The sequence below is a fragment of the Typopeltis vanoorti genome, chromosome 24 (genome assembly GCF_054136105.1).
Source record: "Typopeltis vanoorti isolate ZY-2024b chromosome 24, IOZ_Tvanoo_1.0, whole genome shotgun sequence".
In the NCBI taxonomy this organism is placed as follows: domain Eukaryota; kingdom Metazoa; phylum Arthropoda; class Arachnida; order Uropygi; family Thelyphonidae; genus Typopeltis; species Typopeltis vanoorti.
In genome coordinates, this window is record NC_143572.1 from 64,054,529 (window position 1) to 64,072,612 (window position 18,084).

At 34.2% G+C, this 18,084-nt stretch overlaps 1 protein-coding gene across 2 annotated transcripts in view; it reads right to left on the reverse strand.

Annotated features, from left to right (window-relative positions):
- Nucleotides 1-18,084, reverse strand: part of LOC150093314 (uncharacterized) — a 207,045-nt gene that overhangs the window by 94,707 nt on the left and 94,254 nt on the right. Inside the window, exons 9-10 of one of the 2 annotated variants that reach the window (XM_090413487.1) lie at nucleotides 10,145-10,255; nucleotides 4,755-6,170 (exon numbers count right to left, since the gene is read on the reverse strand). In XM_090413487.1, coding sequence (XP_090269613.1) covers nucleotides 4,755-6,170; nucleotides 10,145-10,255 — 1,527 coding nt within the window. The remainder of the gene's footprint in view (nucleotides 1-4,754; nucleotides 6,171-10,144; nucleotides 10,256-18,084) is intronic. The other variant, XM_090413488.1, reaches the window with a different exon arrangement.

Consider the following 18,084-nt stretch of genomic DNA (forward strand, 5'->3'; position numbering starts at 1 on the left):
GGCAGCAGCCTTGATAACCTGCTTAATAAGCCTTACAACAGCACAAGTTCGAAGGGAGTGGAAAGAAGGCAAAGTTGACCACAAAGGTAAGTATAAGGCTATGGCTACAAATTATAGGCTAATCTGTATATCTGGAGGTGTAGTTAAGAGTGTGAGCAAAGGAGTGAAGAGAAGGCAGCAGGTTCTTTGCATGGAGAGAGTGGTTGGTGAGTGGAATGCACTGCTTGAGAGTGTGGTGAATGTGAACACACTGAAGGAGTTTAAGGCATGGTTTGATTAGTTTTATGTGTGATAGCATACTGATGAGATTAGCAAGAGCTAGGATAATACAGAAATGGGTGATGACAGCAGTATTCTTTGTGATTGTCAACATCGGTTTTTCAAAGGGAAGTCATGTTTTAGAAATTTACTTATATACTATAGCAAGGTGACAAATGCATTGGACAGGGAAGATGCATATACAGTGGTATACTTAGATTTTGCAAAGGCTTCTGATAGATTACCACACGACAAGCTGGGTAGCTAAACTGAGACAGATGGAATTGGATAACAGGCTAATAAGTTGGATAGGTGACTGGCTGACAGATAGGTACCAGCGAGTTGAATATGAGGGTGCAGCATCCCAAACGAGGAAAGCCAAAAGTGGTGTGCTGCAGAGGTCTGTTTTGGGGCCATTATTGTTGAAACTTGTATAATAATGATAATGGGATGGGTTTAACTGGAAACATGACCTGTTTGCCAATGATGAAAAATTGGGGAGAAAAAGGAGGAGTCAAGCAGATGTGCACTTACAGGAAGAGTTGAATAAGTTGGCAAGTAAGTGGAACTGTCAATTGATAACAGAAATGAAAGAGGTGAAAGAATTTTAGAATTTTGTAAAGCAAATAATCTATTTATCCGTAACACCCTTTTTTTTTTCCATAGACCATCCCACAAATACACATGGACCTCACCAGATGGTACAACAAAGAACTGTTTTGATTACATTCTAATCAAATGCAATTGGAAATCATCAGTACAAAATGTTAGAACTTTAAAAACTCCAGACTTCGACACTGACCATGAACTGCTAGCAGCAAAAATTAAACTAAAATTCAAGTATCATAAATCACGAGCTCCTATCAACAAAGTGGACTTGTCAAAACTGAAAGAGAAATCTATGCAAGATAATTATCAGACACTAATAGGAAATGAGTTTAGAAGATTATCCTATGACAATATAGAAAATACATAGAATCAAGGTAAAAAAATTGTTATAAGTACTGCAAGAAACATATTTGGTACAACATCAAGACCAAATCATGAAAATGGATAAACCCCTGAAATTCTAAATACTTTAGAAGAAAAAGAACAGCAAAGCATACATTAAATATAAAAAATACAGAAGAAAATAAACAACATTATAAGAATCTTAAAAACAAAATTGATAAAATGTGCATATCTGCCAAAAATAACTGGTTGGAGGAAAAAGCAAAACTCTGTGAAGAAGCTAATAAAAGAAATGATAATAAAATGGTATACAAAATTAGCAAAGAATTAACTAAGATCTATAAAGATAAACCATTAACAATGAAAGATAAAAACAATCTAGAAACTGGGTCAATACAAAATATTAAAATGATTTGGAAGGACTACTATCAAACATTCTTTCACAAAGAACAGGAGAAGGAAAATATAACAGAAAAGATGATATATGAAAAGGCACCACCCATAATAACCTCAGCTGAAATTATAAATGCAATAAACCAAATGAAACTTTCAAAACTATGGGTAAAGATGAAATATCTATAGAACTATGAAATCTTTATCATCTCTAATTCCTTTTACAGCACTCTTTCCTCCATTTCTAAGCTTCTTTAATAACTTCCAGAATATCTTATCACCTTCTTGATATTTATTTTCTATGTTCTTGCCAAAGTCCTCCAATGACTTTTGTTTAGCTAGTTTCACACAGTGTTTAGCTTTCTTACATTTGTCTCTGTATTCTCTAAGAGCACAAGCTGACTTATTTGGCAGGAACTTTTGATATCCTTTCTTCTTTTCCTTCACTGCCTCTTTAACTTCCTGTGTCCACCATGGCGTTCTGATTTTTCTATCCTTGCAGACAATCTCACCACATGCCTCTCTGGCTGAATCAATTATGGTTTTCTTCAAGGCTTGCCACTGAATCTCCAAGGTTTAGTTGATGTTCTCAAACTATTTCATTTTTTCTTCAATAATCTTTGTGTATTTTAGTCTACAGTTCACATCTGAGAGCTGCTCAACTTTTATTCGCTTTAAATCTTTCTTACATGTTATTCTTTTCAATATGAAATTCAATTTTATCCTGCTCAAGACTAAATAGTGATCACTTCCAATTTCAAATCCTCTGTACACTCTGGTGTCCTGCACCAGGGAGAAAACATCACTATCAACAATAACATAGTCAATGAGACTTTTCTTATTCCTCGCCTCTTCTCTCCATGTGAATTTGGGCACATTTTTATGCTGGAACATGGTGTTAGTAATAACTAGTCCATGTCCTGAGCAGAAATCCAACAGGTATTTGCCATTATTATTAGCTTTGCTCTTTTCTCCAAATTTTCCCAAAATATTTTTGTATGTCTGACAATCATTTCCTACTCTGCTATTTAGATCCCCAACAAGGACCAACTTTTCCTTTTTCATTGTGTCAGTTGGTTTTTCTAAAGCATCAAAAAATTCCTCCACTTCTACCTTAGTAGAACCTTCTGTGGGACCATAGGCACAAATAAGTCTCATTGTCCAATTCTCCATTCTGATATTTGACCACATCACTCTACTTGAGACTGCCTGCCATTCAAGAAGATTAGCCTCGTATTTTGTGTTGAATACTATGGCTACTCCTTCTTTTCCTTGATTGTCATTTCCTGAATATAACATTTTGTATTTATTGCTCAGAAAGATCTCACCTGTTTTTGTCTTTTTTGTTTCAGTCACCCCTATTATGTCGATCTGGTACTTATCTAATTCTTCAGCTAGCTCCATTTTTTTGCCATTCAGGCTTCTTATGTTGATAGTACTGATCTTTAACTCTGGTGATGTTGAGTTGGGGTGTGCTTTCAGATTTGTTCCAGTAGCTGACTTTTCGCTGTTCGCCCTGGTTCCCTGGTGAAAAAAACGGGGGCCTTGTTTAACCAGGCGACGTCCCAGCCGGCATGAAATTTTGTCATGTTGTACCATCATTTTCTATATTGGTTAAGCCAATAAGAATACAATTTGGTCGGCTAAATCCCAAATTGTCAGCCCATCCTCGTTGGTTCAATATCCAGGTAGATACCCAATAGGGTGCACCACGAAAAGGTGAGGATTGGACATTAGGTCAGAAGCCATGGTTGGTTCTCCCCATTCCTTTAAAGGCTATGTGGAGGTCTCCTCTCAGTTATACTGCTTTCACCCTTAAACACCCTCGTTTTGTATTTTATTGCTTAGAAAGATCTCACCAGTTTTTGTGTTTTTTGTTTCAGTCATCACTATTATGTCAATCTGTACTTATACAATTCCTCTGCTAGCTCAATTTCTTTGCCATTTAGGCTTCTTATGTTGATGGTAACAATCTTGGTCTCTGGTGATATTGAGTTGGAATATGTTTCAGGATTTATTCCAGTCTCTGACTCTTTACTGTTTGCCCTAGTTACCTTGCGAAAACAACTGGGGCCTTGTTTAATCGGCGATGCCCCAGCCGGCATGAAATTCTGTCATATTGTACCACATTTTACCTTGTGGTTTAAGCCAATAAGAATAAAATTTGGTCAGCTAAATCCCCAATTTCCAGTCCATCCTCGTTTGTTCAGTATCCAGGTAGATACCTAACAGAGTATGCCATGAGAAGGTGAGGATTGGACAATAGGTCAAAGCCCTGGTTGGTTCTCTGCATTCCTTTAAAGGCTATGAGAAGGTCTCTCAGTTATACAGTCTAAGCAGTCTATAATAATAATAATAACATGCAAGGATATGATTAGAGATAGTCATTCATTGACTATTTAGACTTATACTATCTCAACTTTTTGCTACTAAAAATGGTCCAACTGAAACCAAAGAGATAACCATATAAATATCAGTAGAAACCCGAAATACTATATTTATTAAATTCTATTAATGAAAGACTAATATAAAAACAAGAATGGCTCTACAAATATTTGTAAAGCCTTCCAACATTGAATTTTAATAAATTCTGTCCAACAAAACACAAGAGCAACTTGCATATAAATAGACCAAATGAATCTATTAGTTACATGTTGCAAAATTACATAAAAAGCACTAATACACTTCCAAATTCTTAAGTTCCTTAAATTTCTTATCTTCTTGACAAGCAGGTTCAAGTAACACTATTAACTTTATCAATGAATATGGTTTGCAATTTTGGTTTGTAGGAATGAAAAGAAAGGAGGGATAATATGATTAAGACACAAAATAGTTAAGGGATTCTACAATATAAAAATTTTTGTTAGAAAATATAATCAAAGGATAAAAGATCATTCACAGAAGGAAGATGTGGCAAATAAATAAGGAAGTGGATAAGAATTAATTTTCTGACTTTATGAGTGATTGAAGAATTCTTTTAAGTAAGGCTAGAATATATTACAGGCAATATATTTAACACATGGCACTCATGTTATAGGTTTTGTAGCCTCTCATGCATGAGGTTGATATGAAAAGTCAAAATTGCATATATAAAACATTTCTGTTTCTCTCTCTTGATATTAAAATAAATATGAATCTAAGTTCAAACATACCAGACTTCTCTGCTCTTCCACGTCTAGCAGAAGGTGTTCTTTCTGATTGAATCTTTGTAGCATCAGATTTTCCACTGCTTGTTTCTGGTAAAGTCTTTTCAGCTTTGGAAAGTGACCGTCTGGCAGATGCTTTTCTAGTTTCAATAATTGATTTATTTGAATCTTGTAATGATTTTTTAGTGAGTATTTTTCTGGATTCAGCAGTTTTCTTTGTTTCAATGGACGACTTCTTGTTTTCTGAAGCCTTCTTAAAATCTAATGATGCTCTTTTGGGATCTCCTGATATTTTTTTTGCTTCAGATGCCTTTTTTATATCAGGAAGATTCTTTTTTGGCTCATGTATAGTTGTCTTCTTTGGTTCTAGAGAAGTCTTTTTGGTATCTGATGGGGCAGGAACCTTTTTTGTTTCAGAAAGAACCTTTTTTGGCTCAACTGGCACTTTTTTTGCTTCTTGTAAAGCCTTTTTAACTTCAGCTAGGGACTTCTTTGCCTCAGATGGGACCTTTTTTAAGTCAGGTGGGATCCTTTTCACTTCAGACAGAGCCTTTTTTGCATCATTTTGGACCTTTTTTGCTTCACCTGAGGTTTTTTTCATGTCTGGTAAAATAACTTTTTTAACAATGACCTTTGATGTTTCTGCTGGTGAAGTTTTTTTTGATTCATGAAGTGCCTTTTTCATTTCGGGTGATTTTTTTGTTTCGAGTACTGCTTTTTTCCTTTCAGGTGAAGTTCTCTTTCTTTCGGGTGATGAGGTTCTTTTTCTTTCTGGTGAACTTTTTTTGGTATCGGCCGAGGTCCTTTTGGTTTCAGGCGAGGTCATTCTGGTTTCAGTTAAGGTCTTTTTGGTTTCAGATGAAACCTTTTTTGTTTCAGATGTGACTTTTTTTACCTCGTGAATGTCAGTTTTTGCAATTAACGGCTTCCTATGTTTTGAACACTCTGAAGCTGATTGCTTTTCTAAATTAATTTCCTTTGTTGCCTTCGATGTCGGTTCTTCTTTAGAATCTGTACTAATTTTTTCTTTAGGAAGATTCTTGCACTTTTCTGTTTGGGAAAGTTTTTCTTTAAGAAATGGTGTTGATTTTGATTCTTCTAATGAAGTTTCACAAATTTCTTGTTTTGTATTATGCAAAACTGACATATCACTATTATCATCAGTTATTTTGTTCCCAGAGTCATGTGACTGTTCAAAATTTGGATTTTTCTCTTTAGGAACAGGTGCAGAACTTTGAGATTTGGATGAGCCAGGAGGTCTTCCAACATGAGAGCGGGATGATTTACTGCTACCTCTGCTATTATGATAATGCTTCATGTGAGATTGAAGAAGTTTGTCTTTTCGAAAACTTTTCCCACATCCTGTGATTTGACATTTAAAGTGATTATGGTCCTCTTCAATGATAAATTCCTTTGGTGCAACTATAATAAGAAAATAAAATTGAATACATGAGAATAAATAACAAAAAAAAAAGAAAAAAAAGGTTTTAGCTACATCATGGCTAGTAAATATATATTTCTCTCATATGTATATCAGGTATTAATTAAAATTTATTACAGTAAAGATTTCTAAAACAAAACACCTACTATAATTTAATCAATAAATTAACAGCAAAATAGCCTACAGTTTGAAGGGTGAATTTCTTGAATGGATTCAACAGAAATGGCAACAGAAACTTAAAAAAAAATTTAAGAAATTAAAATAAAATCAACTTCATTTCTGAATAAAACACATTAATTTTAACATTTAAAGTTTCATTTATTGAATTTGACTAGAATTTAAAATTTTTAAAATAATCAGCTAACACCTTTTATTCCCATATAGATGAGGCTGTTTTAGCCTATCTAACATTTGGAGCAATTCAATCTCCACTGGTAGCCAATTAAAGATAGCTGGCCCAAGGCTATCACTAATTAAGTGGTATACAGTGAAGAGATGGCTAACAAGTGCTGCCATCTCATGGTACCTAACCCTAACACAATATTTTTAATGTCTGAAATTAGTATGGGTTTTACGATCGATTTTCTTGAGTTTATAGAATGAAAAAACCCGAGTTTCAGAGAGAAAGAACTCGCTTGCCCATGCCAGAGATCGACTAACTAAGGAACGGTCAAAAAAAGGCTTAGAAAAAGTTCCTCTGGTCAGCAACTAGAATCAAACTTGTATCTCGCTTTCTTTGGGCGGTTTAGTGTTGAGGAGTGTAAACAGTACTTCCACTGAGCTACACAGGTTCAACAATAACAATTATTATTTATAATGTATTTATAAGAATAACAATTATAAATAAATTAATTTCATTAGCTGATAATCATAATAATCACAAACATGCTAAATGATAATCATTTAGCATGTTTGTGATTACATACTTGGTTTACCCTTTAAACCAAGTATGTGATGGCATACTTGGTTTACCCTTTAAACCAGGGGTCGCAAACTGGCGGCCCATGGGCCAGAATCAGCCTGCGAAGGCTTCATATCCGGCCAGCGACCTTAATGATTTCTTTTCTACATGCAGTACTTCATATTGCAACATGAAATCAAAAAGCAGATATTGACATGTTAGTACAGAGGAAAAGATGTCAAGTTTCAGGATCAAATCAAATTAAAAAAAGGACTCATAGATAAAAATCTTTATTTTTGTAAGTCAAAATTATGCATTTAAATAATTTTCTTAAAGTATGAATAAAGTGTAGTTGAACATATATTTTCTAAACTTGTTATATTTTTAAAATTTAAATGGCGGTGTAACTGTTTACATAAGTCGTAAAGGCTCTGGCAACAAAAGGCCTTTTTTTAGTTTATGTTTTGGTTCACAGAATAATATTGAATACGGTTCATGTCAGATACACATCTAATTGACTGGCCATTTGCTGTTTTGAGACCCCTGCTTTAAACTATGGACACACACAGTGTACTAAGACAGTTTCAGCAATGATAAAAAAAAACACATAATTTATACAACTTATATATTAAAAAAAAAACAAATAATATTAATTTGAATATTAACCAGACTAGACAAAAAAATTCATGAGAAAAGACCCAGTTTGCAGAAGAAAAAAAATCATCTTTCATCAGGATAATGCACCTGCTCACAAAGGTGTTTTGGCAATGGGAAAATTAAGGGATCTGCACTATGAATTGTTGGAACATCCACTCCTATTCTCCAGAATTGGCTCCCTCTGACTTCTATCTCTTCCCAAAACAAACTCTTCTTCGCTTGTCAGCGTTTTTCTTCGAATTAAGAGGTGGCTGCAGCTGTATAGGGGTATTTTGCAGATCTTACTGAGAGTCACTACAGTGATGGGATAATGGCGCTGAAGCATTGCTAGAATAAATATATTAGTCTTAAGGGAGATTATGTTGAAAAATAAAAATAATTTTGAAATTATAAATTTGTTTTTTCATTGTTAGGCTAAGAACTTTTCAGACCACCCATGTATTGATCAGGTTAAGTCATCAGTTAAATTGACATAGGTACAGGTAGATGGTTATATGTTAAATCAGGTGTGAGACAACAGTGCACATTATCTCCACAATGATTCATCATCTATATGGATCACATTATGAAGGAACATCGCATTGGGCCTAATATCAAAATTGGAGATATTCAACTCAGCTCTTCGTTTTGTGCAGATGATGTATACCTAAACAAATCCAAGAGAAGTCCAGAGGATTCCCTAACTAAAAATTGAATAACAGCTGTAATAAGTTTGGTATGAAAATCAACATTAAAAAGACAAAGACTCTGAAAATTGACAGGAACATTGAAAACATCCTGCATCCTGAATCTAGAACCTATAGAATAAGTAAAGCATTTCAGGTATTTAGGCACAAATTTTAGTGAAGACGGCAAATTAAAAATGGAAATAGACAACAGAATTAGCAAAGCTGGCATGGCAGTACTGAACTGAATACATTTTTATGGAGAAAGGAAAAAAATAGTTGTATGCAAGACAGTATTCAAACCAATTTTAAATTATGGAACTGAGAGCCAGGTTAGAAATAAAACACTTGATCAGAAACTGAAGATCAAAGATATGACAGTTTGGAGAAAAATTAGGGGAGTCAACAGATGGCAGAACAATATTAAAAATGAGGATATTAGGAGGACATTAACATTCAGGAATTGTATGAGCAGAGCTAACGTAAAGTGATATGGTCACTTAAATAGAATCGGAAAACCAAATCAAAAGTAAATGTTTTTTGTTAGGATGGCAGGAAAAAGATCCAGAAGAGCCTTTGAAGACCAATATATAAGATCTGACAAAACTGGAGTTCTGAGAGATAACAGATTAATTTAGAGGAAAATTGTTGATAGAAAGTTGGTAATAAGGGTAAACTCTTATTCATGTGGTACTATCATAATATCCTGTGCTCAATGGTATGAATCAAGAATTTGTTGATGATTCAGTTTGCTAAAACTAAAGCAATTAATATGCAAGTTTAAAATAATAAACAGTGAATCCTTAACCCTTAATCCTAATTATTCGAAAGGCGACATGCAGTAAGTATTTGAATAGGCAAAAGCTCATTACCAACAATGATTTTCAGTCATGCATGACACAAAATGCAGAGAAATGAAATTTCACCTGATCTATGTTCTATTTTAATGTTAAGTTGTGCTGCAATTTACACCAAACAATTTGGCTGGTAGACAAATCTGGTCACTACAAAAGTGTATAAATATTTTAAATTTCTGTAAATTTTTTTCCCCACTATTTGATCAACAGGCTGTGGGTTCAAATCCCAGTGAGGGCACAGATGTTTGTGATTATCTTTAGATGGGAGATAAATTTCCATGTTTGGTCTCTAGAGTGGAGTTTTTGAATTATATAAAAATAAAATAATAATAAAAATAGAAAAAAAAAAAAGCCTAGTCTACCCATGGTACTAATGGTTTACACCCTTTCATGAGGAGGAGTCACATAACAAATGTTGCTTTAGTTCCCATTCACTTCTGCATAGCTGGCCAGTGCAAAGTGTGTAAATATTTGCATTCATTTCTCTTATACACTGTTCAATCATAACAAAAATTGAAGAAATACAAATTGATGATGGTTACAGCAGAAATGATCAGTCATAATATGCTGCTTGTGAAATACAGTTGACTCAGAGAAAGTGACTGGCCACAATTCTACACAAACATTTATATGATTAAAAAGACTGAATGCTCAAAATGTGCTTATTATAGTGAAAACAATAAAACAGCACTTGCTTCACAACAACAGAGTATTCCTATGTTAAATGTTATTATGCTGACCATGCATGAAATCAATTGTAAAAACAGGCTCATTACAAGCAATGCTCATTTCATCCTTTTCTGTAGTATATTTAAACATTAGTGATATTTTATGTTTCAGAAAGGAAATCTCACTACAAATGAACAAAAGATTACCTCTTCTTCCATCAATGAATGCCAGTTGTGTGTCTGAAGTAGATGGTGAAGAAACACGTAAACTGGATTCAGATACAGATGATACACTATTCTTTTCTAAAGGTGGACATGCTTAAATAAACAAAAAAATGTCCATAATTATTTAAAAATAATGTATCAAAAATATCTACGTTAGTGAACTGTATAATTATAAAACTTGTTGTTATGCTAAGTAAAGAAAGAAACTAGTTTTTCTCTTTACTTGTTAATAGAACTCATAGGTTTGTATTATCAAGGAGGTTTAATTATTATAATCTTACTTTTTACAATTTCTTCTCAAGACACCCACCCACACACAAATACGAAATTTAAGGGATCGAGCAGAGATAAGATAAATTTAAACTTCAACAGTTTTCTGTTTACAGATCGACAGTGTCATTATAATGTGTATGAATGTAACAGCATGTAAAAAAATTCAATCTTTTCTCTTTTATAATTAAAAATTTACATGGAGGATCCTATCAAGCACCTTCTTTTTTTTTTATTTTTAAAACCAAATAAAGCTATGAACTCCAATACAGAAGTCATAGGTATAAACAACACTGCATAAGAATAGTTTTTTTTTTTTTTTTTTGGTACCTTATCCAAAGGATCCTTTCCAGGTTAAACTACCATTGTACTCTTTGTTTTATAATGGTGGGCCAATCAAAATTAATTGGGTGATTCATACCTGTCTTTCTTTAGTTTACTTACAAGAACTATGCAAACCAGTGAGATCTTTAAACTGCTATTCAAAGTACCATACAGTGGAAAAAGAGAAGCTGAGGATAAAAAAAAGAAACTTGTTAAAACTGGATTTCAAGAGATGCAGACTGAACTCTTCAGGAAATATATAAGAAGGGAGGACACTGCAAAAGACTGATAGAGGGCATTAACAGCGAATTGATGAAATAGTGAGACCAAATTGCACTTCTTATCTATGTTATTCAATAGGTGTTACAGAATCGTATCCAGATTTAGCTGGACGTCTATAGACGTCGCAGCCAGTTGGGCTGTTAACCGAGAGAGAGAGAGAGAGAGAATTAACTGCTTAAGATTTGTTTCATTTTTAATTAATGATAATTCCACTGTACTAATGCCATTACAATTAAATAGAAAATAATTAATTCATTTTTTTTGGCTGAAATATCCTCCCTTCTTATGTATTTCCTAAAGGGGTCTGATCTGCATCTTGAAATTCAATGTTAATAAGTAGCTTCTTTATTCTCAGCTTCTGACCATTCACTGTATTAACATGCTCAAGACCAAACAACCTTTTATAGGTATGTATAGGACCTTTATAAGTGTGTATCTTTAAAAAACACTTAAATATGGTAAAATGGAAGTATTTGCACTGAAAAATAAAACTTTTTATTGCCAATTCTGTAAATATTTATCCAGATGAATATAATTCCCCTCCCACTTTTTTTTTTGCATTCTAACACAAAAAGAAAATTAAAATACTATGATCACACATATAATTTTTGTGTTCTTTGAGGCACATATTAAATGATTTATTAGTCTGTCCAAAGTAGGTTAAACTGCAGGCACAAGGAACTTTATATGCTCCTGGATGTGCAAGAGGATGAAGTTGATCATTAGACCAGCTGACTGAATGGTATCAAAGTAGCATGGAGATCATAATTGAAAAATGTATATGGAATAAGGGAAATTTGAAAATACTAAGTTAGAAGCTTCTGCAGTGTGAACTTGGAATAATGCTAAACCTAATGCATTATACATAGTAGAATAAATAACTACCTTGTAATGATTGTGATATTATTTATTTATATACTAAATAATAGACATAAAATACCTCTTATCATTATTTATTCTTAACTTCTGTCCATAAACTTGTTAACATTAGATTTCAAGAGAGGATGTTCCAAAGAATTCTGGTAGAGGGAATAAACAGAGGAAGAAAAAACTATTCAATGAAGCAGAAGATGAACTGAAGAGTGATAGCTGACAGATGTGTCTTAACAAATTTAGAGAAATTGAAGGGATTACGGATGCCAACTGTCTAGAAAAAAAATGGAGAAACTGAACACCTTGTGAAAGAGAGGAGTGGTTACTAATCAGTGTAACTGCTAAATGGCCTCTATGATACTCAATGAAGAATTTTTAGAGAACTCATGGGAATATCATCTCAAATGTAAGAACAGTATTGAATTTGGATGGATTGGTGATTTGTACATGTCAGTTTTAAATGATGCCTAAAACAAAAGAAAAACATAACTTCTTGGCTGATAAGATCTCACTCACCAGAAGCCAACCCAACCTCACCTCGCCAAGATGTGGCCAGTTTCCACAAGCAGGGATATGGACCAAATGTGGAGTGTTGGTTAATAAAATCATATCTTCCCTAGCTGGAGGAAATGCAACTGAATTTCTAGGTAAGAAACAATTTTTAACATTTAGTGAAACACCACTACTGCATTCTTACTGGAGGCTTAAAGTAGTTGTTGCTATGTTTGATCTCCAGTGTACATTCTCTGATCCCTGTTGCTATGTCCCTACTTGTCCCTCAAGGGCATTCCACAGACACTGTGAGGATCCGAGACTTTCCTCATCCATAGGTATAACAATGTCAAATGTTGGTGATAGTTATGGCATTGAAATGAAACTGATGGTAATGCATCAGATATCCAAAACAGATAATGAATTGATTATTTTATTTTTGTCTGTTATCTTTTTAAATTCTATGCTATTACTTATCTTAGACTCAAGTGATCAACTTAATGCAAAAAAACTTTATCTTAATTATTCTAGCTGAAGTCAGATACTCCAAGTATATAAACATAAATAATTACTTATTTTGATATAGATAAGAATAAGTAAATTTGATATAAATTAAATATTATTTGCAGTTACTATATATATACAAACTTATTAGTAAACACACACACACACACACGCACGCATGCACAATTCATTAAACTGTGAAGTAGTAATTAATTCACTTTCACACACTTCCTTTCAAATTAAAAAATAAAAGCAAAGATGTATATTTAAATTGTTCATATTTGGTCTAAATATATTAAAACTAATAACTTTATTTCAATGAGACCATAAGTTTTTTAATAAAGATCATACAAATAGTCAACTAGTTTTGCTACCTTCTGACTAGCTTTCTCAAGGCTGTAACTGTGCTAATACAAATGCAAAAAATTAAATGAATACAGAAACGTTAGTAACTGTCAAGCAGCTCCATTTGATATTTCATGTGGTGTAGCGTGCATGCGTTCGGATGCTTCAGTCAGCATCAAGTACATGACTACGCGCCACCTGATTATTCGTAAATTGTAGTTCTGTTGAGCCGAGAGAAGAGATGAGGTTTTTCCATATCTTTAAGGATAATACCCTGATTTCTATTTAAATTACTGCCTGTATGTAGTACTACTGCTGCTTCTTTGAAAGTTTGGTGTCAATAGTCATCTTCGATGTAAGGCATAGAGCTGTTTTTCCAGTCTATACCGTGGTTGGAAGTTGAAAAATTATGAGCTAAACCTGATGTAATGATTCTGTTGTGATTGACATCCCCCAAGTGTTCTTTCTGTCTTATTTCAAGACTTCTAGAAAGAAGTCTTTCCAATATAAAAAAGACCACACATGCATGGAATTTCATACACTCCTGGATATTTAAAAAATGGGACCTCATCTTTAGGTGATCTTAAGATTTGTCTGATTGTGGTAGTTGGTTTTGAAACCACTCTGATGTTATGATCCTTTAACATTCTTGCTAATTTCTTGGACACTGTACTCCCATATGGTATGACTGCCGTGGACACGTGTTGGAGCACCGTTTCACGTTGTTGAAGGTTATTTTTAAGCAGGAATTTCTTTAAAATGTTTGTAGAGTAACCATTAAGAGATAGAGTATTTGCGATTTGAGCCAGTTCTAACTGTACATCTTCTTCTTTTGAAATAAACTTTTGGGCTCTGTTGCATAGCATGTGTATTATACTCTGTTTCTGTGACTTATGATGGGTTGACAAATAATGTAGATATCTTCCTGTATCTGTGAGTTTCTTGTAGATAGGAAGTTGGAAATTGTTATAGTGTCTCTTAACCAGTATGTCCAGAAAGGGTAGTTCTTTGTTCTTTTCGAGTTCCATAGTAAATTTGATCTTATTGTGTAGTGAGTTGATTTTATTAAGAAGGTTTTCCATATTATCTTTCCAAAGGATGAAGATGTCATCCACGTATCTCCACCAAATCGAAGGCTTGGGAGAAATGTTAGAGAAAATATCATTTTCAAATTTTTCCATAAACAGGTCAGCACATGGTGGTGATAAGGGGCTGCCCATGGCTAGTCCTAATTGTTGGTATACTATGTCATTAACTTTGATGAAATTGGATTTGAGACAATGATGAAACAACTGGGTGATGTCTTGAGGGAAGAGATCTTTTAGAAAGTTAACAACCTCATCGACTGGTACATTTGTAAATAAGGACACTACATCTAGACTTGCCATAATGTCCATTTATGATAATTTGACTGTCTTAAGTTTTTCAACAAATTGTTGAGAGTTTTTAATATAAGTCTCTGTTTGTCTAATTTTACCTTTTAGCAAGTTTGCAAGATGTTTGGCTAGTAGGTGAGGATCTTCCATCTACAATCGGATGGAGCGGAATGTCTTCTTTATGTATTTTAGGTGCCCCATAAAGGCGAGGTGTAATGGGGTGCAAGGATTTGAGATTTATTTTTAATTCATCTGATCAATCTGAATTACATTCCAAAAATGGACTTCATATATGGAATAGAAAAGAGTCTTTACCCTCTTCCAGAGGCTACAGCCAATATCATTAGATTCAAGAGTACGATTATTCTTGCTACGGCAAAACCACCAAAGCCCAATACCACTCCATAAGATAGAAAAGCCATTAGTAATTTACATAACAACAAAGATATCATAATTACCAAAGCGGACAAATGAAATTCCATAGTCATTCTGAACTCGAAGGATTATTTTAATAAGATTAACTACTTACTGTCAGACAGTGCCACATACAAAATTATCAACAAAAATCCTATCATGACTAACCACCTTGAGACAAACTCGCTAATTTGCAATATGACTGGTTGGCCAGATGAATTAAAAAGACATCTCAAATCCTTGCACCCCATTAATTCAAATCCTAACCCTTTTTCTCTCTCTTTCTATACTACCTAATGCTGGCCACTCTTTATTAGCATTCTCCCAGTGATGTAGACTGCATAAAGAATCATACAAAACTGTACAGTCACTATCAGTTTTTCAATCCCATGCTTGCCAATACTGTTGTCAACAGCCCTTTTACTAGAGATACACAACTTCTTATAACTTATCTAAAATATTATAATTTTTAATTTTGCTTTAATATTTTCTTATGTCTAAAGTCCTCCATGCAATAAAGAAATTACAATTTGCATAAATTCTTGGCCACTTTCATATTATCAATATTTCATAATATAGTGTACATTACAATAAAATATATTTTATAAATAATTAAAGCAAGGTGTATTTTATTTGAATAAATACTTGAGAAATATATAGAATAATCTGCTACTACAACCATATCAGTTTGTTTCCATAGGGAGTCTAAGTTATGGGGAACAGGTTGCTAAGGATATGAGGGGGGGGGGGGGGAGAAGGTGTACTGTGTGCAGGAGACATGTTTGAGACTCATTTACCCACCATGCTGCATGTGCTCCTACTTTTAAGTTATTTTTCCCATATCAGCACTGATGCATGATGAATTCGGCAACCTCTCTTATGAAGGCTAAAAAAATGATATTGTAATATATGTTTATGCCAAGACAGACTAGAGGATAGAGTTGTCTCTTGAAGAAGAGAAATGTCATCTTGTCTGTACTGTCTAAAGTAAGAATGGAAGAGAAGAGTTCTTGACTTTTGAAGATTTGTGGCAGATTTATTTAAGAGTATAATCTTTTCTTTATAGAGCAAAAAACACTACACTTAATAACTCTGATTCTGAATAACAAGATGTTATTATATGTAGGTACCTCCAAAGAGTACAAGAATCCATGAAGAAAGGAAGGTCCTGGAAGGTATAATTCATTGCTGTAATCTCTCATTAAAGACACATTCACTTAAGATGCACTCATAATGTCCACTGGCAATTTATCACATTCACTCATCACACACAATAAAAAAGTACCTGGAGTTCACATTCTTCCTGATTACACCCCTACTCAACTTCTAGGGATACCCCCCCCCACCCAAGTTTTCCTCGACACACACACACACACACACACACACACACACACACACACACACACACACACACACACACACACACACACACACACACACACACACACACACACACACACACACACACACACACACACACACAGACAGACAGACAGACAGACAGACAGACAGACAGACAGACAGACAGACAGACAGAGCTTCAAAATTTCCCCTTTATTTATACTGTAAGAAAATCTCTTGCTAACTTATATGTTTCCATCACATCGCATATCTTTCAAACTTTGAAGATCACATTTCCTTAGTCTGTCATCATATGCAAAGTCCCACAAGCATATGATTTTGGTTGGCTGATGCTAGACCTTTTCCATTGTTTTTTTTCCCCCTTGATCTCCATAGACTCCAAGTGAACATATCAGAGCATAGCAGTCTGCATGATGTATATCAAGGCCCTATGATGTGGAATAATAACTTTCTTATTCTTCAAAGCTAGTGTTCTTTTCAATATTGCAGTTATCTGATGTGATGTCCTAACCACTTTGATGATGTGGCTTCTGAACTTGCTGCCCACCATTACCTCAAAGTCTCCAGTTCAACAACCAACTGCAGCAAATTCTCATTACTATAATACTTCTGCAATGTCCCCAGCACAAAATGCATAGCCTTTCACTTAGCAACTTTACTGACACTCATTTACCCATAGAATCAGTTCATTCAAGTCAGCCTGCAAAGATTCTGTATCAGGAATGTCCCTAATCACTCTACCCAACTTAACATCCACATAAAATATTTCCCTCCAGACCATCCCATGTCATTAATATATAAATTTAACAGGATATCCAGGGAGGGAGGGAGGGAGAGAGGGAGGGAGAGAGAGAGAGAGAAAGAGAGAACCCCCATTAGTAGCCCTCTTTCTCATAGATTCAGCTCTTCAATGCATCACTCTTTGATACCGGACAGATAATCATACTTCAATCTATGGCAAGCCTATTTTACATATTAATTACTCTGAATTTGTATAATAATTTCCTACATAGAATTCTGTCAACTGCCTTGGCAAAACTAAAAAAAAAAAAATCATCGTGTTTCATCCAATCAGACCATAACACGTCTGATGGAATGGAAACCAGTATCTTTGGAGACCATAAAACACAAGGCACTGACTATCGAGTAAAAAAATTCCAAATTGTAATGGACAAAAGATCTAACATCCTATTACACTGTCCTCTTTGACTGAACTTGAAGTAGCTTACAGCTGTTGAACTAAAGAAGATCTATAAACTATTTCTAAAAAGTCTGGTATTAATGCAGCTATACTTGTTGAGATTCAAGGATACTACACTGCTGATGCTGACTGCAAAAACTAGTCTTTCAGTCTATAACTGTTTATAAGCATTTTGTGTAGTTTTTTTACAATTTCCTCCTGTGTGAAAGTTTGTCAAACACATGGCCCAACAGCCCTGATTTGCTATAATGATAGGTAGCATATGTATTTCTTATGTTCTTCAAGTCAGATGTTAATAGTTCTTTCTGTCTATCCATAGGAGGATAAATTGTAGGTACAAAGGCTGTACATGATTCATATGTGTTAAAGGATGAAGTTTGTCCTTAAGAGAAGAATTAAGGGTGGCTAGTTCAATGTGCAGTTTAAAAGTTGTTTAAAGAGTATATTCATTTAGTACTTTTGCTACCTTTTCAGTAGTC